The following is a 25,976-nucleotide window of genomic DNA, read 5'->3' on the forward strand; positions in this document are numbered from 1 at the left end:
GGAGCCTTAATGGCAAGCGTTATTAACCTCGGTCAAGCCTCTGGGTAAAACTAATGTTTTTGAACCATGTTGACCCAGATGGTCGAATTCAGTCCATAAATCGCCTAAGCAATTCATTCTGTTTCACTCGTAACTCTTGTTCTTGGGTTAAAAATCATTTTCATCAAAAAAAAAAAAAAAAAAAGCGTTGATCTGGGTGGTCGAACCGTCGACTCGTTTGACTCAAACAGTGTTTTGCAATTTAAGAAAGTTGCAGAGAGGAAAAAAACACACAAATTCAGATTTGAGATCCAATACAAAGAGAGAGAGAGAAGAAGAAGAAGAAGAAAACACTGACATTGCAGAGAAATCGATCTCAAATCTAAGATCCGAGAACTCAGATCTCAGATCTACGTCTATTGTCGTCGTCACCATTATCGTCGCCGATGAGGGTCGAATCATCCTCATCTTCCTTCTTCTTCCCTCCTTCCATCCTCCCTCTTCCTTCACTCCTTTCCTTTCTCTTCTTTTCTTTTTTTCCTTTTTCCTTCCTTCCTTTCTTCCTTTCTTTCCTTCTTTTTTTTTCTTTCTCAGCCAACAATAGTCTCTTCTCCAGTTCTCTAGTTCTCCACTGACCTGGAAACCGGTAGCTAGAATGGTTCCATTTTCGGGTCAATTTTTAAAACCTTGGGTAAAACTCAGCCGCATGGTGGTTTACACCTTAATGGCCTCCCACTTAATGACACCCCAATGTGCAGAGATGTTACCAAGTGTACACTATGCATGAACTAGGGACGCCTTAACTATAAATATGGACTCAGAGCTATATGTAACTATCTTACACAATCTTAACTTCTTAATTACTCTTGCACTCTTTTCACTCCAGTTTCCTTGAGTCTTTGGTTGATTTAACCATCGGAGTCTTTGCCTCGGAATCACACATCGGGGCCTTTGACATCTTTTCATTACTTTTAAGTAGGACCCTCAGGCAAATTCTGGTTTAATTTACTACCTTTGGTTGTAGAAGAAGAAGAAGAAGGGGCAACTGATTGAATGTCTACCCAGCCCCACAAAACTTATATTTATATTAAGATGCTTAAATACAAAGAAAAAAACTACAGCCCCCTGATTTATCATTTATGATTTATGAGGCAGCAAGAGAAATAAAGCCAAGTCTTGAAACAACTTCATTTTTATTTAGATTTTATTTTTACTTCATTTGTACAGCGATCAAAACAAAATAAGGTAAACTTTGAAACAAAAATAAATCAAAATATGTATCCAAACTATTTGCACTACCATAGTTTTGCATTAGTGAAAGTTGCACTGCAACCAAATATAGTCTTAGAATTTGGGTTGCATTTGGTAAAAGTGCAAATACAAAATCAAGGTAAGTTTTGTACTCCGGTTTACTTTTGCAATTGTTTGGTAAAAATACATCTTGGTACTGAAAATGCAAATCCAACTATGGTGCACTTACAAATATTTGATGCATGCTAAATCAAGGTTTCAACAAAATCATGCATTCATGCTAAAGATGCACATGGTCTACTTGTCGTTCATTCCTTCACATTTTATAAGTTGTATTTTCGCATTTCACAAGGTGTAGTTACCATCAAGACTTTAGGTTATGTTTGTTTGCAATATAATTTCGTTTGCTCTAGTATAAATGTATGGGAGTGCCAATGAGAAAATTATAAATTTTAGTTCATTTTTGCTTTGGATTTTATTTTGCATAAGGTTTTATTTTTTCTACAAATAAATGAAACAAAATAAAACTTATAACCCAATTAAATCAAAGTTTGAATTCAACTTGTTTGCACTCCTATGCATATAATTGCACTGCAAACAAACAATGGCATAACAACGTTGAAAGTGTTAACTATGATGTGTCATTTTATCACTAGTTCACACCTTTTACTTCCTTCTTGCTGAGTTCCCGCTTAATGTTGTCTATTATTTTGGGCCCAATCCCAACTACATGACAATTGGGCTCCCTTCGGTCTAGCATGTTTTCAATACGGAACCATATCCCTCAACTCGGGTTCCTTGCTTGGGGTTCCCAATCAACTTATAACTTCGAGAATCAATGGAGAATTCCGTGGTCATTTGGGCCCAGGTACAGATGACGTGGCCCAATTGGCTTAATCGTTGGATGCCCAAAACTATATTAGCCCTGCGGAATCCAAGTGGGTGTAGGTCCACTACCAATTCTTGCCCTTGCATAGAAGTTGTTTGGTTAGGGTTTGAGTAACAAAATTCATGGAACTTCCACGGTCCAACAAAATGATCATGATTTTGCCTTCAATCTACCCTTTCAACCTCATGGTTTGCGGGGATACTTGAATTGTTAAGGACTTAAGGCATGGAGAGAGATGGGATGGCTCAGGTTCAGTGATCCCGAGTTGCCCCTTTTTCTAGCCCGGTTTGATTTCTCCTTCATAGACCTGGCAATTGGGTTGGGTGAGTCGGGTTCAGGTTGGGTCAAGATACTTTGGGTTGATTTTGGGTCGGATTGAATTTTGGGTTAGGGTTGATTCATGGATCAATTCAGGTCATCCTAACAAATAATTGAAATTTAAAAGAATAAAGAAAAATTACATAAAAAATGTCAAAATTAAAAGAATTAACCTTAAAATTCCAAATAAAAAATAAAAAACTTAAAAATTTAACAATTTAAAGAGTAAACAATAAAAAGTAAAAATTAAATAGAAAAAATTAAAGAGTGGAAACTTTTAACAATGCATAAATAATCCCAATTAGATTTGACAATCGGGTCAGCGGGTTGACCCATGACCCAACCCAACCCAACCCAGCTTTTCGGGTCGATTTGGGTTGAGTCGGTCATTTTCACATTTGGGCAACTAAATATGAGACCCTAAACCCTGTTTTTTCGGGTTGGATTAGGTCGGGTCCGCAGATTGGGTCAATTTTTTGCCAGGTCTACTCTTTCATCCTCGCCTTGTAGTAAGAATGCTTGTTGTGTTTTATAGTGACGGCCGAGTGTGATTTTCTCATCGCACGTGTAGCATAATTCCTTGTTGCACCTATCTTGCATTTCAACCCAATTAAGTCTCTTATATGGCAAGGTAGGGTTCCGTCCAAGACCTGTGGGCTTAGGTTGCTCCGAATAAATCTTTTTGTTTGGGATGGGGAGTCGGGTCACTTTCTTTAAGTGGTTCAACTGCTCTTCATGATGCGAGCGAGGCTGGCAACAGCGGCCACAGTCGCAAGTTGCCAAGCCTTGACCTCCAATATGATCTCATCTCTTAACTCCTGATGAAGCACCCAATTAGACCTGTTCATGGGCCGGGCTTTGCTTCTACATTAACAGAAAATGTTCAAGCCCGAGCCCAAGTCGACTCGACTATAAAGTCCAAAGCCCGGGCCCGATTAGAAATTTAGAAAAAAAAAAGATTTTTCATTTTTAATTCAATTAAAAGTTATTTTATTTATACTAAAAGACCTCAAAACCTAAAAAAAATAATGAAAATTTTCATTATTACTTGAAAAAGGAGAAGAAAATATTATATATATATATATTTTATTATATAAAATATATTTTTATTAATATAATACATTATCAAGTCGGGCTTGGGCTTGGGCCGGGCCTTTTTGAGAAAGCCTGAGCCCGACACGAAAAAAAAAAAATCGGGTCCGATATTTTAGGCCTGAGCCCGAGCCCGTAGGCCTGAAATCTTGTCCAAGCCCAACTTAGATTGGGCCAGGCCCGTCGGACTAGCCGGCGCATGAACAGGTCTACACCCAACTAAGGCTCTTTTAGGCCAGCCATGGGTGGCAAGCTTCTCAAACTTGTTCTGGTACTCCAAAACCGTCCCCATCTGTTTTACTCTACTAAGATTTTTGTCTGGGTCATCATAGTTGGTAGCGCCAAACCTCTAGTACACTACCTTAGTGAGATCACCCCAAGATGGGAAAGGGTGTGACCGGGAATAGGGCATCACCAGTCAAGTATATGGAAGCAATAGTCACCCTCTACAGGCTGATGATATCAAAATATTTAAAATAACATTATGATTTGTAAACCTAGGATATCGGGTCCTCACTTGAGAATGGAGAGAAGTCCAACTTGGGTGTCGAAGTGATGGGTCCCCCACCACATCATGAACCACTTTGACTTGATCCCTTTGGTGTGATGCCTTGAACCTCTGACTCACGGATCACGGCTGATAGAACTAGAGAATTGCGTCACCACCCCAGACAGAGTCTCCTTTAGTTCTCTAAGTTCTCCAAATACCTTGTGCACGTCAACTTCCAACTTGTCCAAACGGTCCTCCATGGTGACCGTCCTAGTTGCCAACATCGGCTCTGATACTAGTTTTGTTGGGATACTACCCAACTCAAGAACCTCTCCGAGAGGGTTCACCTCCAATAAAAGAATAGGGGAGAAGGTAGAAGAAGAATTAGGAAATATCACTCTGCATGTCTTTCTCTTTCTACCATAATCGATTCTGAATTTCCATGTGCAGATCCTAACCAATTAAGCTGACGTGTTCTTCTGTTTGCGGGTGTACACAAAACGAACTGAGTGCAAGACTTGTGTTGCATCTTCTGCTGCTGGGCTGCTATTAACATGGGCCTAAGTTGTAGCTAGGAATGGCAACGGGGCGGGTTCAGGGCAGGGCACCCACTCCCCATCAGAGATGGAGAATCTCCGAATTTTCCCCACCTCGAGGCAACCATCTAAAAGTTATTTAATTTGTAGATAACTTACAAATGGGATTATGAGAATTTGGTGGTATTTTAGGAATTGAATTATAATACTTTAGGGACACTTTAGAAATAGAATCATGGGATCCTAGGATTTTAAGAATTTAGGAAAAACTTAGAGATATTTTAAAAACCAATATTAAATCTAGGGATATTTTACTAATTTACCATCGGATTTAGGAAAATATGCAAAACCCATCCTCTCCCTGTTTCTCGATTCAACACAAAAAATATTTTCCCCATCTCCACCTTGCCTCTGTTTAAGGTTGGGGAAAACCCACCCCATTCGGGGCAAAGCAAGGCAAAGCCCCAGTTTTAATGAATCTTGGGGGCTTCCATCAGCATATCCCAAATAAATTCAATTATGTCTTAAAAGACATAGCTTTGCAGCACCCATGCTCAATTGCCACTTGCCAACATCATTGATCATACATAGAGAAAATAAAGTAAATTATAAAATTTTGAACTCCCTCTCGAGTATAAAGTAAATTATAAAAGTTAAATTATAGGGGTTTGGGTGGGAATAGGGGTTTAAGAGAAAGGTTACTTCTATATTTTGAACTCCCTCTCGAGTATAAAGTAAATTATAAAATTAAAATAAAATGATTTAAATCTAACATAGAAACAGGAATCATCAGCCGACCCATATAGTTGGATAAGATTGGATGACGATGATGATGATGGGACAAGTATAACAGAAGTTGGGTTCTATGCCTGCCTGAAGAATCTAAGAGAACATTCATTAACAGCTGAAGTGACTGAACTGAAAAACTTATTGCTTTGTTTTTCAGTGAATAAGTTTTTAAGGAGGTATTGGGCTCCTTAATGACCAAAGCTGTTCTTTAATATTTTATCCACTAAAAGACAAAGCAATAAGTCATTCAGTTTAGCCATTTCAGCTGCCATAAAATGGGCCCTAAGTCAGAAAAAATAGATAAAGTTCATCAATGATTAATAATCACATCCAATGTGATGAACCTGATGAAGCTTAAAATTCTGATGTCTTAGCAGAACCATCAGTATAATATATAATTCAAAACAGAAGATGAAAAATATAAACATGGAGTGGTTATTAATACAACATACGTTTTAAACCTAGAAAATGACTGTTGTCATTAACATGAGTGGACTCAAAAAAAAAAACACTGCAATAATACCACTGAGCATGATTCCCACGATTTCTAGGAAAAGGTTTGTACAATATGGGCAATTTGAAGAAGCAGCCCATATTTTCTTTTGATAATAAAAAGAAAATTTTATTAAAAGAAAAAAACAAGAAAGAAGAAGGCCATATTTATAGAATAAATTGATACTTAAAGGATGTAACATGGAGCATACATCCTACATCAAAGGAGCATAAATGATGATGAAAGAACCACCTGACACATGGCAAAGGAGAAGAATCAGTTGAGAACAAATAAGGCAGGTTAGTTGAAGAAATTGAGATGAGAGCTGTTGCTGCAATCTGGTTGCTGACCAAGAGAGAGAGAAATTTGGTCATTGACTGAGAGATAGATATAGAGGCAGAAACAGAGAAAGCAAAGAAACAAAAACCTGAAAAATTAAAATCACATCCAGATCCAAGGGATACACATGATCCAATCCAACCTAACCCGTTTTAATTGACCCAATGGACAAATCAACCCACGTCTCAAGCAGGTGAGAGTAATTTTGTAATTTTTCATTTTTTAATTCAAAGTGTGCATAGGAAAAAAGATACATACAGATTAGAAGGTAGAGTCTATGGATGTGTCTATTCAAGAAAAAAAATTAGGAGAGGAAAACATGACTCTTTTTCAGCCCCAATTTGGATGTCATGAAAATTCCTAAGTCTAGACTTCTTTGTTGATTACTCCAACAAAAAGACCCCTAATATTAATAAGTGCCATTGTTCACCCACTCTATACAAGAAAAAAGTTGAAGAAATCAACACAGCGTAAACCAGAAGAAAACCAGAACAGGTAAGCTGAGCTCAAGAAACATGGAAGGAAAATTAATTGAGCGTAAGTATAGAATTCCAAAAAAAAAAATGTTATTTACAAGACTCTATGTCTATTAGTAAAAATCATAACTTTCCAGTTTCATGTATCAACCTGCAATAAAGACATTCCATCATTCAAATTGTAATCTCTCCTACCACTGAGTGCTACAAACTTATCATTGAATCTCATAAGAGAACATTTCTCAATCAAATTTGAGCCATCATAAGCTTCCTTGAGAAAAACTGTACTTCTTGCCCCTTTATTGGTGATGTAGAAGATGCCATGATTTTTAACCAAACAAAGCAACAGTTTAAATGGTAATTGATATTCAGCATGGAATGCATCCAATTGAGCAGAATTCATCCTCTTCTCCATGGTCAAACTTAGGAGTTCATGAAGCACTGCAACTGCACGTTTTCGAGCTTTTGGGTCTGCAGGGTCAAATCTTCTTGCATTCAGATATGGAGAAGGGAAGGGCATTTTCTGCCATTTCTGAATTTCTTCAAGATATTTTGTGTTGGGTCTGAAACCAGCAGGAAAATTCATACGGAAAGCAAAAGGGCCACAGAAGTTACCATCTCTAGACATCTTGGCCTTATTGCAGCCATTGAAATTCAAGCTCGCTTCACCAGCTGCAATATAACCTAATTTTTCTTCTCGTGCAGTAATTGCTAGAGAAGAATCCCAACATTCCAAGAGAAGGTAAGGTTTTCCATTGATGTCTTTCACAGAGAAAAATTCTGGGTACTTTGGAATCAAGGACATCTTGAAATCCCTAGGTAAACCCAGTTCAGCTTGGATGAATTCAATCTTCTCAAGAGGGATCCTACAGTCCATCGACATCATTAATAGCTTCCTCAGATTCTTTACCAAAATAGGTTCCATTAATTCTCTAGCTTTGGCTTCTTCTGCAGCAATCTTTTCTGCCTTTTCTGTCAGCCTAATTGACATGGGTGCTCCCTTTCCACCACTAACATGAAAGATTGAAGGATATTTTTCAATCACAGACATAAAATTCCATTTCTGGACAAACCCAACTTCTTTCTCAAGGTCTCTAACAAGAAGAAAGTGGTTTTTCTTGCTTTGGATAATGGTTTTGAGTTGTAGGATAATTGATGGCTTCTTCTGAAGGTCCATAACTTTATCAAGTTCATGTACTCTGTGATAGATTTTCTTCTTGGGTCTTCCTCCATAAGACTTATGCATGATTTGGATAAATAAAATACCAGAGCTTCTATAAGTAGTAGATGTGGAGACCACAGAGGTCCATGCTTTCCACAAAATAGATGACTTGAGAGGAGGTTCATCTGACAGATAGAATGAACTCAAGGTTTTCCTATACATATGCAGTAGATCTGGAAAGAATAGATTGGAATCAAGTAGGGATATAGCTAAGTTCAATTTGATATTTGATAGATCTGTAAAATACCAATTTGAATTTGCCAAGTTGAATGTCCAGATTTGATTAGCCAAGAACCTGTAAATTTCAACAAATCAAATAGAGAAGAGTATAAAATACAAAAAACCCATATAAAAAAAATGAATGACTTGTCAACTAAACCTATTACTACTGTCCATAGATTCCACCTAAACAAACATGACATGTTTTCTGTCAGTAAGATGATTTTTTTCTTGATTTACAAAGAAAAAAAAAAGAAGAATACATAATCTGTTTCCAATCTGTAACAAATAAGTTCAATGGTATCAGCAGAATGGAGACCAGATCATGCCTATAATATGGAAGACCTCCATTACAGGTCATTAGGTGACCAAAATCCAGTCCTGAATATGCCCGGGTATAACTCTATTCTAGCCAATTTTGACCTTAGAGGAGAAGTGAAACTTATGGACCGTATGTCCTGCCTTGTTTTCGCCTTTATGGGTCCTTTTCCCATGGTTGTACAGGATATGGTGGAACTATCACAAAATGTAATGGAGAGCAGGAAATGGCTTATGCAGGCACATGCAATAAGGAGACTGTATTTGATATAGAATTGGCTTATTACTCATTTATACAACAGGAGGTTGATTATGATGCCAGATACAGATATGGATACGGACATGGATGCAGGAAATGGGGATATGGCTCTCCATTTCCTATAATCCTGGACATGGATACGGGTACAAGTATCCAATATAATATGCTTATATATGATGTGTTTGTATCTAGATTTTGAAGTTAAATGTCATTTCTCAAGACTTATGTCTTGCCAAATTTAACTAAATTTCTAAGATGTGTATTTTTTATATTTATAAAAAAAAGATGTGCATATTTTTATATAGTATAATTTATTAAAACATACCATTTGCATATTTTGGAAGTGCCAATGCTAGAGTATGTTTAAAAGTAGATGTGCAGTATCCAATATCATATATGAAACCAGTACACTAAGCATATACAGGTATCTGGTACCATCTGATGATGTGTTGTATACTTGTATCCCCAACCAAATAGCCCAAATTCAATTTTATAATCTAACTACCCCAGTTGCAACCATGCCGGGTCCAGTGTGTGCCAAATTAGGAATGGTAGGCCTAAGTTCCAGCTCAATCCAATATAACCTTTGTTAGACAGTTTTGTATGCCCTTAGCTTCAATCTGATTTGATGTACTTTTGATATTTAGTGTAAATAAATAAAGTGCATGTTTGATTCATGTTGTTTGGTATGATTTTGTGTAAGACCCTAAAACTGGACACTTAATGAGACTCGTGTTAGTTTTAAATGTTCACAGTCATTGGATAAATCTGGGGAGATTTATCTAGCCAAGGCTGATACCGGTGTGCTGCCAAGTGTTGGGATGGCCTGTCTCGGCCACCAGGGTAAGACCCAAGGATCATGCAGTATGGGATTACTCGAATCCTTAAATCGGACTAGATTTCCAGTATTATGCTGGACCTTAGAGACAGATGGGAAAAACTGGAAAGTTACACCTAACCCCTAGACTCGATTATGATACTTTACTAGGTGTCGGATTGGGCTGTCTTTGATCTGCCAATCAGTGAGATCCTTAGCGGGGGTCAAAACCTGGGCATGTTGGGGCAGTCTGAAAATTCATCTGAGTGGGTGATCATAGTGACAGGATCAGCTCCTTTGTCGGACAAAGGTAATGATCGGGAATGCACTCTCTCTGATGGAAACCAAACTGCCGGCAGTTGATTTCAATCGTTGGAATTTTGTTTTGCAAAATTTATATATGATATATATACGGTTTCAAAATGTTTGCAAATGGTTTTAATTCCCGGGATCCATGTGAGTGGAGAGTGCAGCATTGCTCCTTGCAGCCAAGGGAGAGGTCCTCCCTTGTCGGACAGTGCTTGATCATTATGGGCTAAGAGGTTAAGTGTAAGGCCATTTAGGATAATACCTGATGGACTAATCTTGCACCTGCCCACAGTCCCTGGGTTTTTATAAGATGGCTTGGCCCAGGGACCACTTAATGTAAGTGTTGGGCCCATAGGGTCCATGTGATGGGCTCAGGGGTTCACTGGGCTTCTCAGTGAATTCGGCTAGGCCTTGTAATAAAGGCTGGGCCGAACCCATGTGGCTGGTGTGTAGATCAATGCTTGGGTCCCACGCCATACAAAGAAGCCCAACTGGGCAGCAGATTGGAAACTAATTGAGCACTGATTATTTAATGGGCCAAAAGCCCATTTTGAACTAAGCTGATATGATCACCCACTTAAGGGGCGGATCTGAGATTAAGGTTAGCAAAAGGATTGGGCCTTTAACCTAATCCACTCTAGGAGACCAAATTCAAATCAGATTTGAATATGGTAAAGATCAGGAGTTAGCTAACCTAATCTATAGATAGGATTAAGAGCATCCCCTATCCAGATGCTGATTTGGATTGGGATAACTCCTAATTAGGAGGTTTCTTAATCAAGAAGAGAAAGAGGAGAAACCCTAAGAGAGATACAACAGAATTCGAACCTAGGGTTTTTAGCAAGAAAGTTTGCTGCGAATTGAGATAGGATCTCATACATACTCCAGAGAGAAGAGAAGCATTATTCGCCATCTTCATCTCAGTAATTCTCCTCCAGCCGCCGCCATTCTCTGAAAAGATTGGATCTTTGAAGGAAAGAAATCAAGAAATCAGTTCTTGATATCAGTTTAGCAGAAAGAACTGAAAAGATTTGGTGCTCAGAGTTTCTAGAGGATTCTTGTGAAGGATTCAGTGTGTAGGATGCACTCTGTTGGTTCCGTTCCACATATTGCTGTGTCATCTTCAGCAGGAGCGAATCTTGGTGTCCTCTTTGGGCGTGAACACCAACTTTGGGAGATACTGCTTCTCTGGATCAGGTATAATTCCTCCCTTGTCTTTTGGTTCAGATCTGGTTCGATTATGGTTCAAGCAGGATCCTTGAATATTGCATTCTAAATTTAGGGAATATGATTTCCAGTTGGAAGAAGGTAGGAAAATTTTTGAAATTCGCCCACCCATTCCGCAACCTTTTTGGCATCCATACGATGGATCCTACCATTCTTTCAACCTTTTGACTGTAAGACTATCAAACCATTGATTTTGTTTATACTTTAATTTAACTACCAATTATGGTTTGGCTTTTCATTCCACTCATAAACACCCGTAACATATTAGCTTTGTTCCTGAATTAACTAAATATCAGTGGCTATATCTAATGTGCAAATTATAAGAATTAAAGAGAAAAGTTACTTTGTTCATGATACTCAGTATTATACTACAGAGTTCCCCCCTCCCCCTTAGAAGTTAGAACCATACATCTGAGCGATCAATTTGTAATTTTCTGTTCTCCACCTTTTGGCATTGCATATTGTTTAGCAATCTACTTGTTACTTAATATATTATGTAAATCTTGGACTAACACAACTATGTCATTTTTTCCTTCTTACTATGTGTAAATTCGGACAAAGCATGTTTAAATTATGTTCTAGAAGTGAATAGTCAAATAGCAAATTGAGAGACCAGTCATTGTAGGCGACAAGCCACTTAAAAGAGAGTTCACATACCACGTCTATCGTGTAAGGAGCATGGGCTTGATTCAATGCTCCTTCCATAGCATCTCTAAATGACTATATCTAGATTGGATGACCCTTTAAAGAAAAAGTGGCCTTTGAGAACAGAATAGCTCCTGCCAAAAATCAAACAAAACACCATGAGATTAGCTCAAGAAACAAATAAGACTTTAGATTTAAAAAATCAAGCTTACACAGAGTATAATCAATATGCAATTTGCCATTGTTTGGTACGAATATAGCATAGTTCCAAGTTTCAGGGCATTTAGGCATTTAGCTTGGGTTACGCTTAAGCCAACAGCTTGCAATTTCCAAAAGCCATGAAACGCATAAAATGAAACCTACAATAGATGCTATTGGATGCATATTGGAGTAGAAACTTGACAAGATTTAAAAAGATACACATCTTTCTCTTTCCTCCTAAACCTTGAGAAAGAAACTTTGTAGCACTTGAAAATCTAGAAGCAGCCAGTAAAACTTAGTTCTTAATTGTTGAGATTCAAAGTAACATGTCAAGTCTTATCTAAATCAAACACAAAATCGGAATTTCTCGTCATTACAACTTAATGACATCCAAATGAGGCGAAGGGTCAAAGGCTAACCTGGGCGCCTTTGAGAATAAATCCAAAGATGAAGCTACTTAAACTGAGATAGAAGGAAAGACTGAACGCTCTGTATATATAATCAGCAATAAGGTTGAAGACTTGAAGTGGTGGTACAGAGGGATGCTGCTGTGGCTATTAACAGAGAGAGAGAGAGAGAGAGTTACAGAGGAAGGTATTGTCGATGGGTGGCCTTATAAAATGGTGAATGGAAGAGAATCCTGTCTCACGCCTAGGAAAGTGCAGGAGATCGGGCCGAGGTGGAGGCGGAAGCGGAGAAAACAAAGGCAAAAGGTTGGAACTCTGGAACCATATTCATTATCCAATAGAAATGGGTAATCCGTGACCCAAAACAATTAATCCATTTTAAATCACCCATTGATTACCTCCACCCAAATACTAAAAACGGGATTTTTTGCCTTAACAACCCTCGAATATTGTGAAAAAAAGGCCAATTTCGATCTAAAAAATAGGAAAATTTTCCTATTAGTAGTCTGTACTGGGTCAAGTGCCACTTTGGTCCCTGAATTTTAAAATGTGACAATTCAGTATTTGAACTTTTAAGCATGACAACCCAATATCTATTGTTAATTAGTTGTTAATTAACCGTGAAGTGGTAATTGAAAAATATACAAATGTCCTTTTGAGTGTCATTTAATTTTCTTTATCAACATTGACAAAAAATTAATGATCTCAAATCATTGCCTCTTTTATTCAATAAAATTGGGGTCACCAGAATGCCCACTCAAAAGTGACCCCAACTTTTTTGAATGGAAAACATAAGGATTTGATACTGTTAATTTTTTGTTAATGTTTATATGGCTGATATAAAAAAAAAATAATTTAACACTTGAAAGGCATTTGTCATTTTCAAATGTCACTTAATGATTGGTTAACAACTGATTAATGACAAGTACTGGATTGTCACATTTTAAAAGACTAAGTACTGAATTAAGCATTTTTTAGTTTGGGAACCAAAGTGGCACTAGGTCCAAAGTAGAGATTATTAATCCAGAATTTTTCCCTAAAAAATAAAAAATGGCCATTTTTTATGTCAAACTTTGATACAAAATGTCATTTGTAAGCAAAAGCATACATTATTTGAAAACGGTGTGAAGATATCTATTAGATAATGTTATGTGACAAGGCCATCTTTTTATACAGTCCATTTTAATAAAATTAATTAAGTAAATTATTTAATGGTCTAATTAAATGCCTCTAAAATATAAATAAGTTTTAGTTTACTTAATTAATTAAATGATCTTAAAGTATTTAATACTAATTAAGAAAATTAAGTAAACTAAGCAACTAAACCAATAAATTAAATTAATTGAATAATTAATTAAATTCAATAAATAAGATTAATCAATCTAAATAAGTAAATTAAGCCAAATTAGCAAGACAGTTTAAAAACCAACCCAATATGAAACCATTTCGACCACTAATTTCTAGGTCAACAGCCTGATCATCTGATCCGAATATATCAATCCATGACATTTAAAAAAAAAATAAAGAAATGACTTGAAAACCATCTATTGGATGGAACATTTTAAAAGTTCGACCTTTTTGGGACATCAGTTTGTTGGAAGGAGTGTAAATACAAATATCTAATAAATACATACAAAATATAATATTTTACACTGTACATATTTGCATTTGTACTCGAGCCATAAGAATTGAGAATAGCGAAATTAATTGTCCATCGAAGACATGGTATCGTATTCCATGTTTTCACAAATAAAAATTGGCTTAATCTTTTAAATCAAATAAAAAAAAAACTAATACAAATTAATAATGGGTGTCAAGCAAAACAGGTCACAGTAGTAACCCCCTTAGCAACTAAAGTTTTTTTATTAATATTTTAAAATTAAATCAGATTTAATTTGTAATTGACAACTTAATACTAATTTGGGTCATTATTAGCAATTAATAAATTAAGAATAAATTATAAAAATGGGGACCGCATTATCTTGCTTCCTACTCATTCCCAAACAAAGAACTGTCATCTACCTCCATTTCTTTCGTATTAAGTGGAACAATTTCATTTTACTTGCATAAATAAATAAAAAAATAACAAATCAACATTTTTCTCATAATATTCATCCATAAATATTCATAAAAGTAATTTTTAATTTACATACGCAACAAATTTTGCAATTTCCACAACAGCGTTTATTGATGTCGCGCCTAATACAAAACATATATTTAATAAATGAAACTATACCAAATACATATTAATATTATGTTGCCGCAAAGACAAGATACCGGAAAATCCTATTAATAAAATATTGAAATACAAAAAATGGGGCGGTGGACATTCCGGTGACAGAGTGGGTCTTCCACGGAGGCTGCCTTTCCGACTTCCAACCTCCTCTTCCTCTCTGTCGATTGTCGTTCGCCACCGGAGCCACTTATGTCTTTCGATCCGTCCAAGACGGAAAAGAAACTAGAGAATCTTTGAAGAGAGTTCCGTGATCAAGTAGGAGTCTCGAAGCTCTGCAACAATGGCGATTCTCTACGCAGTGGTGGCGCGAGGGACAATCGTTCTGGCTGAGTTCAGCGCTGTCTCTGGGAACACAGGCGCTGTTGCACGAAGGATCATGGAGAAATTGCCGTCTGAAGTTGATACGAGACTCTGTTTCTCGCAAGATCGGTATATATTTCACATACTGAGCTCGGATGGTCTCACCTTTCTATGCATGGCGAACGACACCTTCGGGAGTGAGTGTTCGCTTTCAATTTTTTTAAAAGTTTGAGTTTCGCCTGATATTAATTTTGGGTTCTCTTATATTTTCTTCCTTCAGTTTCATTTACTGAAGACGAATTCGGTGGTTGGGGGGTGAATTTTAATTCATATATGATTCATGCTCGACTATGGAGTTTCTGTTGCTACTGTTGTGATTGGTCATTGTGGAATTGGGATCTTATGTATGGTTTCATTATCCACTGCGTTCGAGTTTGTAATCTGTTCAATTGATTTAATTGATAGAACTGAAGTTTAAATTGTGATTTGAAGGTCCTAGTTTAGAACGTTAAAATATTTGCACTGAACACTGAGATGGGAATGTTTTTGTTGTATATTTGGTTAAGCAGGTGGGAGGGAAGATTATGGGAGTTGTGTACTTTATGGCCTGCTTTGTAGAAGTGAAACTTTCAATGGCTTCTGATTTTTTGTTCTCTATCTCTTAATGAATGCTGAATTTTTGTTCTTATTCTTCAACCTGGTGTCCTTTAAATCTCACATTAATTTCATTACTTCCGTGGGATAAGGAACTATGAGTCGTCAAAGTTTCGTTTCTTATTATACACAAACAAGTCAACAAGAGTCAGCCTTTCCTAATTCCTAATTGCATGATATTATAGATCATGAATATGGTCTTTTAGGAATCTTTCATGTTCTTTGATAGTTCTGCCATTTTTTTTTCTTTCTTTATTATAGATGTATCTATTTTGCAAAATCCTAGAAACCATTTTTCAATCCACATATTCATATTTGTAAAAGCCTCTTGATTGTGCCACGTCTGCCAACCTGCCTCTTTGTAATCTCTTATTGAATGACATAAATACTTCACTGTTCTATTGATCCATGAAAGCCTTTTGATTGTGCTAAGTCTGTGTATCTGTGCTTTTGTATGAAAGGATGATTCTATTATGGGTTTATGGAGGTTTTGTGACAATATTTTAGAAGCGAGAACCTTGGTGTTCCATAAAAGCAATAAGAGCCCCCTAGTCCTGCCAACTCAAATAAGCAATAAAAAGGCCAAACAAAGTCCATTAAGCTACCAAATGCCCCAGAAAACACATACAACACAGGTTCCTAAACTAGAAAAATAGAAGCCTAAATGGGAGTTACAGGAAAAACCACCATATGCAGTCAAGTAGAAGATCTTGTAATCTAATAGAAAGATCAATTATAATCTATTTGTTCATCAAAACTAAATATTTGTTAATTTTAAAATTTGGAGAAAATTGAAAAATGTATTGGTTCATTTTCTTTTTAATTTCTTTGATTTCATAAAACAAATACATCTAATATATTCTGAATATTGGAGTTTTTTGTCATACCACTTTTTTTTTTGGCTGCATGTTTGTGGAATTCTACATATATTTTTCGAGTTATTTTCTATTCAATTATTTAATTAGGTTAAACTCTATTCTACATATATTTTCCAAGTTAGAGATTTGGAAGTGGAGGGCGACTCACAATTAGTGATCCATTGGGCAAAGCAGCTGAAGGCAGCATCTTGGAAATACAAACATGCTTTCAAGGAAATTGATGTTATTGCAAAGCATTTAAATGCACATTTCAGCTGGGTGAGAAGGTCTCAAATGGGGTAGCAGATTTATTAGCTAAACAGGGAGTTGACAGGCAAAATCTTTTTTGGGCAAACTTGTAAAATGTTACCAAAGGGTGTTTGTATCTTCAACAATTGTATTAACTTTAATCTTCATCTTTAATGAAATCATTTGCTGATATAATAAAAAAACTCTATTCTACTCTTCTGTGATCAGCCTATGTTCCTCTTGTTCTGTTAGCATTGTGCTGCTTGTATATGTTTCACTTTAAATTTCATGTGGTTTTTATAATGTTAATAATTGAAAAGAGATTACCTTTAGGAAGTCATGAGCTTGTATGTACACGGGCTGTGTTTTTTTTTTGTCTCAATGATTTCTCTTCACCTGAGATTTTATCTTATTTTTCTTCTAATATTTTTATTTACCATCAAAAAGGGCTGGGGCCTGCAAGTAATTATTAGGATCCTGCACATTATGTCCCTTTTTTTACTTGCATTCTTTTTCTTATCTTGTTTGTTTTTTCACTTGTATGGAATTATTGACATTTTATATTCTATGATATTTGGGTACCTATACAAGGGTTCTGTACTGTGTCAGATACTTAATTGTTTAGTATTGGATACTATGTTGTTGTGCCCTTGTCATATCTGGGTAACATAGTTTGTGTCTGATTTTTTCTTGTAAATGGAATCTTTACTTTACCTTGTAGCTTATTGACACACTTCACTTTTTGACTATCAAAATCACATAGAGTATTTTATTTTATTTTGTTTTTGGGATGTTAGTTCTGAGGTTGTAGTTAGGTTCCCAGAAGAGTACAGAATTCCCTGAGCAAACATCATACCTGACAAAGTTAAGAAATTGGGGAAGGATGCTATGAATCGCATTCCAAGGAGTTGTCAAAGTAGCCCGTTGAGAAACACCAGCATCCCAGCCATTATTTGACGATCATGAATACTAGCTATCACCTCATGCCACAACTTCCCTCTTTCCAAGGACCATCTCCACAGGCACTTACCTAACAAAGCTGTATTCTTCAAGATCAAATTTCCTATTCCCAATCCACCTTCTTCCTTGCTTCTACACACTCTATCCCACCTTATTAAGTGATTATTCTTCTCTTCCCTTGACTCCCATAGAAAATTCCCACCTTATTAAGTGATTAGTCACATCATTATTACCCATTGCAGTAATAAATTAGGTCATGTATAGAGCCCTACTTAACCCCATTGGTAAACTTTTGAGAAAAATGAAGACAGAGGTACCAATACAACTTAGGATACAGGGCTGATGTGGATGGAGGATTAAACATTCAGCAAATCCAGAGGGTCTCCAATCTGTTGGGCAGCTCAGATTGGCCACATCATTATTACCCATTGTGGCAATAGCGTAGGTCATGTATAAAAAAGCCCTACTTGACCTGATTAGGATGCACATGGTGGGAAAAAAGGAGAATTAGAGATCTAAATTATAAAGAGAGAAGAAGAAGATCACACTCCTACCCACATGTAACTTGAAAACATACTCTTCATTCCATTAATTCAACTCTAAAATTTTGATAATAATAACTTTATTTATGGACTCAACATAAGGGCTAGGATCTCCCTTTACAGACTCCATTCTGGACTTGGAATTTGGCTTATGGCAACTTTTAACCGTTTCTAAACTAAGGCAAACCCATATATAACTAAGGACTTAAAACTCCTTACACAACTTTAGCAAACTTTACCAATCCTGCTATGTAAAAAATTCAAACACAATTCCAAGAGTGATCCAAAGAAATAGAAAGACCAAAAATTCTATCCTAGATTGATAGCCTATTACTAAAATGATCATAACTCTCTTGAAACACATCAGATTTATAAAATATTGGTCTCGGTGGATAGATAAACTCAATCACCTGCCTAATGGCAACAAAATCATGCAAAAGAGGCAAGTTTCAATCCATTATCCCTGTAAAATAAGCTCAAAGAAAAATGATGTGATTCTATCTTCAAAATTTCAAAATTTTAAAAAATCTCTAGTAAGATTCTTTAAACTAAATCTTTTTAGTTCTCAACCAAATTTTTTTTCAGGACCCTAACTTCAGAAGTCAGCACCTCTAAGTTTCCTGCCAAATGGATTTGGATCTCCCATGTCCCTTCTAGAGTATCCTTCTTGGTGTGGGAAGCTTGTTTGAAAAAAACAAACACTTGTGACTTGTTACAGTGGAAAAACAAAGGTAGATGGTGCATCTCCCCCCATACTTGTATTTTGTGCCTAAAGAATGGTGAGTCTGCTGAGCACCCTCTTTTACAGTGCTCAGAAACAAGGGCAATTTGGTGCTTCTTCCTAAACCTAGTAGGATGCAGCTGGGTCTTTCCTGAACATATTGAAGACCTCCTCTGCCAATGGCAAGGAAGAGACCTTGGTAAGAGAGGAATAGTGTATCGGCACATTGTGGTTCAAGCAGTTTTGTGAGGGATATGGGAGGAGAGAAATAATAGAATCTTCAACAATAAAGCTAAAACTATGGTTAACTGATCTCTCACATCTTTCACTTGTGCAACACTTGGGCGCTGAACTCAGAGGTGTTCAAAGGTGTCTCCTTGAATGACCTTCAGAGAAGCACAGTGGAGATCTTGCTTTCTTCTCCAGCTTCTCTAAAAGCAACAAATTTCCCTCATCCAAGTTTAGAAGAGGAGATGACCATGAACTTTGATGGAAGTGCCCTTGGGAGTCCTGGTTTAGCTGGGATTGGGGGTGTGTTTAAGGGAAAGGATGGGAATTTACTGTGGGCTTACAGTGGCCCAATTGGGATGGCAGATTCTACAAAGGCTGAAGTGTTAGCAGTGCTAACTGGGCTCTGGATTGCAAGAGATCTTGGCTTGTCCTCCCTTGCCATCAAAGGAGATTCGAGAAACACCATTGGATGACTTGGGGAGAAGAAACACCTTGGAGGCTTGCTCACTGTTTGGACAAGGCACGGGATCTTCAAGACTCTTTGAATGCTAATCTGTACTGGATTCCTAGAGAGTTAAACCCTGTAGCAGATTGGTTGGCTAAATCGGGAGCCCATAGGGAATTTTTACATAGTGAGAGAGTTATGCCTTTGTAATCTGTGTATGCTCCCTGTTGTACATACTCTCATGTACCTTTCTTGTTTAATGAAATCTGTTATCTTTCATCTCAAAAAAATTCTTTAAACTAATGACCCTTTAAAAAAGAAAATTTCATTAAAAATGAAAAGATACAGAGATAATTAGGTGATGAGGCATCACCCAATACAAATAGAACACTGAACTTCAAACAAAAACAAACAAATATAATAACCGTATTCCTGACTCTTGATGCATTAACAAACTAGAAAATAACTATTAGACAGCTCAAATCACCAAAACTAGAAACACCTGAGATTATGAAGTTTCTATTTGATAAGGAATCAGGAGAAAACTGATTTCTTTCCTCATGGATTTGTCCCTTCTTCCAGCCTGTATAGAAGGGCTTTAGGGCCAGATGTATCCCAATAAATTAAATGCATGCATTGTTTTTGAAACAGGTAAAGTATTGTATTGTATTAAAATATGAGTGAAAGCCAATAACATCAGCCCATGTACAATGAGAGCCTGTATATTGGGAATATACAAAAAGATTCAACTAAAAAAGGTTCCAGCTTGCAAAAAGAGAAATGCTGGACACCCTTGAAAGCCCTTTGTACACACTTAACCGGGAACACAAAAAGCCTATAACCTTGTTTCTTATTGAAGCTACACCAGAACAATTGTTATCAAAGATTCGGCTGTTTCTTTCCTTCCAGAGAGCCCACAGGATAGCAGATGGACAATTTCTCCAAAACAGTTTACCCCTAGCATTCAAACCCTTGAGGAACCACCCTTGCAGAAATTGAAGGGCTGGTTCAGGTAGGCAGGACTGAACACCAAAGCACCAAGCCATTTCCCACAGTTGGGAAGAAAACCTGCAATGGATAAAAAGGTGATTGGAGGATTCAGAAGTCTCGTTGCGCAAAGGGCACAAGATACTAGGAAGATGCATTCCCCTTCTGAGCAGCCGATCAGAAATGCTAAGGAATTGAGTTGATAGTTTTTTGGTTGACAAAATTTTAATAAGATCATAAATTTATAATGGCAAAGAAAATGCGAAAAGGATGGAGGAAAAGCACTTTGATATTTGTATGCAAGAATGGAAGATGTACAAAGTTTCATCAGCAAGCATATATCAAAAAAAAAGTTCATTAACAAGCTTATAAGTTATACCATGGAAATTGGGCGAGGATGAACTGAACACACTTGGGGTTGTGGGCCATTTGATAACTGCTGAAGGTGGAATGTTGAAAGGATTCCAAACTTGAAAAGGGCTTAAATCTGGTGGTATTGCTGGTATATGATAAAACCTTTAGGGGTCAAATAATCACCCCAATGCCTGTGCTTCATCATTAGCAATCAGGTAGGTTTTGAGTTGCTGAAATGCTGAATGAGACATTTTTAAATTTAAAATCTTTTTATCTTTCTGCTTTCACCTCCTATTTCATCAGGTACCAGATGCCAGTGAGTCATGTGAAAAGACTATCAGAATATCAATTTGGTTTCATATCAGGTTGGTTGCAAGTTCGGCAAATTCTATGGATGCCATATTAGCAAGAAAGGAAGCTTTGCTGTACAATTTGCTTGTGGGATTTAATGGTTGGATTCTATCATCTCTATCCCTCTGATGAGTGTGTCTCCTGCTTAGAGATTGGGCTGGGTAATAATATTATGCCCATTATCCCTCATTCCCTCTATTCTCTGTATTCTTTATTTTCTTCTTTAGGTTCTATTTATCTTCACTTCAAACCTGAACTGGATGCAAATTTTCCACCCTCTTCACGTTTGCATTTGTTTGTATGTGACTAGTATTTGCACAATTACCTGATGCAGATTTTGCACTTTTTGTCTCATTTTCACCCATTGGCTTGCAAATTTTGCATCCTAGAAATTGATGTAAACTTTGCACCACCTTGTTCCTACCTTAATTTCCTCTTATATAAAGTAGGGATTACATCATTTTACTCCTCCCAAACAAACAACCTTCCTCCTGCTTTCTTTCTCTTTGATATGAAGTGGGGATCATATCATTTTACTTCCCATTTCACTCCTCACAAACAAATAAAACGAAGTCAAGCCTGAAGCAAATGTAAACCAGAATTTACACTTAGCTCATTTGTATCCCAAGCATTTACACCAGTATAAATTTCATTTGCATTGCAAATAAATGGAGCCTTAGTTCCATTTTGAGCAGCAATCTCTCTTAAAGCTGCTTCAAGCTTTATACAAAATAGCTGAGGTAATGCTTTCTTGAGGTTTGGCATAAACTTAAGTAAAAATTTAGTTTCATCACCTCCACAAGGGGAGAAGGCAGGAAAGAGATGAAGCTATACTTAAATTGTGGAAATGGATACCAAATCAAATTCTGTTTCTAAGTTGTGCAAATTTCACATGATACCTAAATCAGAACCCCCTAAAGCATGGAATTGAATGCATGACATCTGCTAGGATAACCCTTTTGTTTGATTTCACCATGCTCCAGTTGCTTCTCTATGATGGACTTCAGGTCTTTTCCAAAGATTTTTTAATTATTATATCATTTTAACATATTTTCATTTATTCAGTTTTTTCATTCACAAAAATAGGCTAGATGACTGTCTTTCTTTATGGTTTGTTGATATCCCCTTGTGATCTGGACTTTATTTTCTTAGTTCTTTGTTGCTTTGATGACTTCAACAGTTCAGCTTTACATTCGATTTTTATAATCCAGGAAGAATTCCATTTTCTTACTTGGAGGATATCCACATGAGATTTATGAAAAACTATGGCAGGGTGGCTCATTCTGCACCTGCTTATGCAATGAATGATGAATTTTCGAGGGTCTTACATCAGCAAATGGAATTTTTCTCCAGTAATCCCAGTGCAGATACTCTTAACCGTGTGAGAGGTGAAGTTGGTGAGGCAAGTATCTGTTGTTGCTGGATTATCATTTATTATCTATTAATTGTTTTTCTTTAGATTTTTATGCCATCTAGATTTTGTTGTATCACCTTGTGAGAGTGAGATTATTCAAAAACTTGTGAAGGATTTTATTGTTGTCATCTAAAAAGCCATTCTGGTTATCTTCCCACATCCCATTTTACTCTAGTTGATAGTTACTAAATTGGTTGAATTGGAAAGACAACATTTTTCCTTCCCTCAACCCCGATTTTGATGTCCAAAAAACTCTAAATTGCCTAGTTTTGAAATGTAGTTATTCTTTGTTCTGTATATGGTGGTGCCTTAGATCTATTGTGCAGGCTTATGCTTTACTCATAATAAAAAGTAACAACTAATCTCTATTTCTTAGGTACATTACCTTGAAATTGATTCTTCTTTATTATTTCTTTTCTTCTATGCCCTACAATATCACTCCAAATTGTTTAGCTCAGACCTCGTAAATGACATGTTTTCTCCCAACCAAAGTCCTGATTTTGCTGTCAAAAACCTAAATTGCATGGTTATTGAAGCACTTAATCTAGTTATCCATCTGTTTTGCTTATGGTGTTGCCTTAGATCTGCTATGCAGACTTGCATTTTGTTACACTGGTAGCAACTAAAACTTGATATTCAGATACGTACTATCATGGTGGAGAATATTGAAAAGATACTGGAGAGAGGTGACAAGATTGAACTTCTTGTTGACAAGACTGCAACAATGCAAGACAGTTCTTTTCACTTCAGAAAGCAATCTAGGCGCCTCCGCCGGGCTCTTTGGATGAAAAATGCCAAGCTTTTGTGAGTACCCATATATCCCTTTTATGAGATTAATTTGCTCTAAATGAATATGCTTTGCATTCATGAGCCATTTTTAAGACATTATACCATGGTCCATGGAGAATCATGATCTCCTTGGCTTTTGGATATAAATTATACTAGCAAGTAAACCCATGCAATGCATGGGATTAAATAGAAATTTGGTTGGGTTTGGATCAGGGTTCAGGTTCATCGAAAATTTGTCAAACTCCACAAGTCAGCCCAAGCTGCAGTCAAATTTGGGTTTTAACATCAGTTTAGGTCCAGGATAGGTCTATATTTAGGATTGGTCTTGGTTTGGCCCTTAACCTAACTCAACCTATTAAATGTGTACCCTTACTTTATTAGAGAGGGCCAAAAGGGGTTAAGAAGAAAAGATGGATTTAATGGGGGAGGAGAGATGTTACAAACATTAACTATTGGAGAGAGAGAGAGAGAGAGTTTTAAGAATAATTTTATTAGAGTAGACAATTAAAACCCAAGAGAGATTTAATTTTGATTTATTGTATTTTTAACAATTTAAATTAAAAATGAATAACCACATGCGTGAGAAATGAGGGGAGAAGGAGGTCCGTGTGAGCTTTGTGGTCGTCACCTCCCCTCTTTCCTCTTTCTAATATATAGATACAGATTTGGATAGATGCAGGGCTCATCCTTATATGCATGAACAACATGTAGAAGGTTCTGGCCTATTGAAAAAGCAGGCTGCACCTTGGAAATCTTGTATAAATGAGCCCCTTGGTTGGATGTGCATGAATGAATCTTTTCCTCTTCAATTGCAGGGCCATGTTGACATGTTTCATAGTTGTCTTGCTATACATTATTATAGCTGCTTGTTGTGGAGGCATTACTCTTCCTTCATGTCGGTCTTGATGCAGCTTAGAGGTGATTCATAATGGTGCTTGCTCTGTATGTTAGCCGCCCGTCTGCAGAGTTGAACTTTCAAATTTCTAGGTACGTTGGCCAGGAGTGACATATGCCATGACAGTACAATGGCCCCATAAACAACCCTGCTGATCATCTCTTTGGAAAAACCATGAATTCAATACTTGTGGATGACCCGTCTTCTGTAAATTCTGGGATTTTCTGTATGATATTGTCATCTATTGTCAAAATTCTGTTTCTTCAGTAAATTATGTTTGATGTTTTACAATGGAACCTGCTTCTGCATGTTTCCGGTTTGTTTGGTTCCGATTCATTTTGTTCCTTGAATACAATAACGGTGCTTATCAAACTTGCTTTTGTATCATGTCTGTCTGTAGTGTTGTTGGTTAAGAGCCTTCTTTGTTCGAGTGGAAGCCTCCTAATTTTTGGTTCGTGTAATAAATTCGTAGGTTTTCCATCTTCCAAAGTTATCTTAAACTCCATTGAGTAAAATGATTCCACCTGGCTACGAACGTCTGCAGAGCTGGACATAGTTACCCATGCTATTGCTCAGAGGTCCCTTTACTCTATTCAACCGATTTACTTTTCTTCTTTCCCTTAGGCTGCGTTTGGTTGCAGTGCAAATACAATTTTGCATGCTGTAAATGATGTCTTGTCTGGTTTAAGTGAATACAAAATGGAACCGGATTTCGATTTTCTTTTGTGCTCGTTTTGTTTGGCATTTAATGATACAGAATATGATGCAGTTTTGTGAGCGTTTGGTTTACAACATGAAACAATTGGAAACTCAACTGCATTGCCGGAAATATACAGTTCCAATTTTAGTTCTGGCCAGTGTGCCTTGGCTCTGTTTTGATTTAGACAAATGGGTTTATAAGAAATATCCAAAAAGAGAGTTTCAGTTCTCAAACCGAACAGCATTTGATTTTTACTGAGAAGCAGAGTTCACAAGTAAATAGCGTTCATCAAATTTGGTGATTTCTTCACGAACACCCAAACCAAAATCTAATCAATTCACAAGTTACAACTTCAACAACGGAAGAACCTCCGTGAGTTTCAGCAGTCTTTTGTGACAGATTGAAATTGATTAGTGACTCCAGATGCAATCTAAATGAATCATTACGATTGGTGTTGACTATAGAATGAAATTCTTAGAAACCCACTCGGTCCTGCTAGCTGCAACCATTGGATTTCGTTCTCCTTTCTCTTGCATTTTCTCTCTCCAAAAGCAGGGTTCAGTTGTTGAAAAAGAGAGTTCAATCGTTCATTTGTTGGAGATTCTAATATTTACGATCTTGATTTCTTCCAAAAAAATCAGAGGAATTGATTATGAAATCCCTTGCCTTCCAAGAAATCAGGGGAAGTTGATGTAGAAGCCACCTGTGTAGCAAGGAACCATTGGTGTCATAGATCATTGGTTTGATTTGTGGGTTTGGAGATCTTCTATGGAAAATGATTGAGATTGGATTTCACCATTGTAGTTGCTTTTCTGGTGGAGTTTTTCGAGGTGTCCTTTAAAGTGTACAAACGACAAGGCTTGTTTATATTGATAAGAAAGAGTGTAAGAGTTTACTTTGATAAACTTTGACACTTATATCGATGGAAATTCTGACACATCCACAAATTTATATTGATTTTGGCAACATATTTACACCATAAGCAAAGTGGAAAAACTGGACCAGAGTAAATATT

General features: G+C 36.8%; 2 protein-coding genes across 2 annotated transcripts; one reads left to right on the forward strand and one right to left on the reverse strand.

The window, feature by feature from the left end:
- Window positions 1–6,707: 6,707 nt before the first annotated feature.
- LOC104589295 (Ubiquitin carboxyl-terminal hydrolase family protein) lies at window positions 6,708–12,571 on the reverse strand. The gene is made up of 4 exons (XM_010247566.3): window positions 12,289–12,571; window positions 11,681–11,802; window positions 8,122–8,169; window positions 6,708–8,047 (listed from the first exon to the last, which is right to left on the reverse strand). Exon 4 carries the CDS (start codon window positions 8,034–8,036, stop codon window positions 6,792–6,794), a length of 1,245 nt encoding a protein of 414 aa, XP_010245868.1. The 5' UTR covers window positions 8,037–8,047; window positions 8,122–8,169; window positions 11,681–11,802; window positions 12,289–12,571; the 3' UTR covers window positions 6,708–6,791.
- A 1,984-nt stretch (window positions 12,572–14,555) lies between these two features.
- On the forward strand, window positions 14,556–24,726 carry VAMP714 (vesicle-associated membrane protein 714). The gene is made up of 4 exons (XM_010247579.2): window positions 14,556–15,009; window positions 22,375–22,565; window positions 23,218–23,381; window positions 24,182–24,726. Exons 1-4 carry the CDS (start codon window positions 14,793–14,795, stop codon window positions 24,270–24,272), a joined length of 663 nt encoding a protein of 220 aa, XP_010245881.1. The 5' UTR covers window positions 14,556–14,792; the 3' UTR covers window positions 24,273–24,726.
- The last annotated feature ends 1,250 nt before the right edge of the window (window positions 24,727–25,976 follow it).

This window comes from Nelumbo nucifera, chromosome 6 (genome assembly GCF_055504915.1).
Source record: "Nelumbo nucifera cultivar China Antique chromosome 6, China Antique-T2T, whole genome shotgun sequence".
NCBI lineage: Eukaryota > Viridiplantae > Streptophyta > Magnoliopsida > Proteales > Nelumbonaceae > Nelumbo > Nelumbo nucifera.

Excerpts from the sequence above, each read along its gene's own strand:
- LOC104589295 (XM_010247566.3), bottom strand. The coding sequence starts at position 8,036 with ATGTATAGGAAAACCTTGAGTTCATTCTATCTGTCAGATGAACCTCCT.
- VAMP714 (XM_010247579.2), top strand. The coding sequence starts at position 14,793 with ATGGCGATTCTCTACGCAGTGGTGGCGCGAGGGACAATCGTTCTGGCT. Across the intron at positions 22,566-23,217 it reads TGAGAGGTGAAGTTGGTGAG|ATACGTACTATCATGGTGGA; the intron begins GCAAGTATCTGT and ends CTTGATATTCAG. Across the intron at positions 23,382-24,181 it reads ATGAAAAATGCCAAGCTTTT|GGCCATGTTGACATGTTTCA; the intron begins GTGAGTACCCAT and ends CTTCAATTGCAG.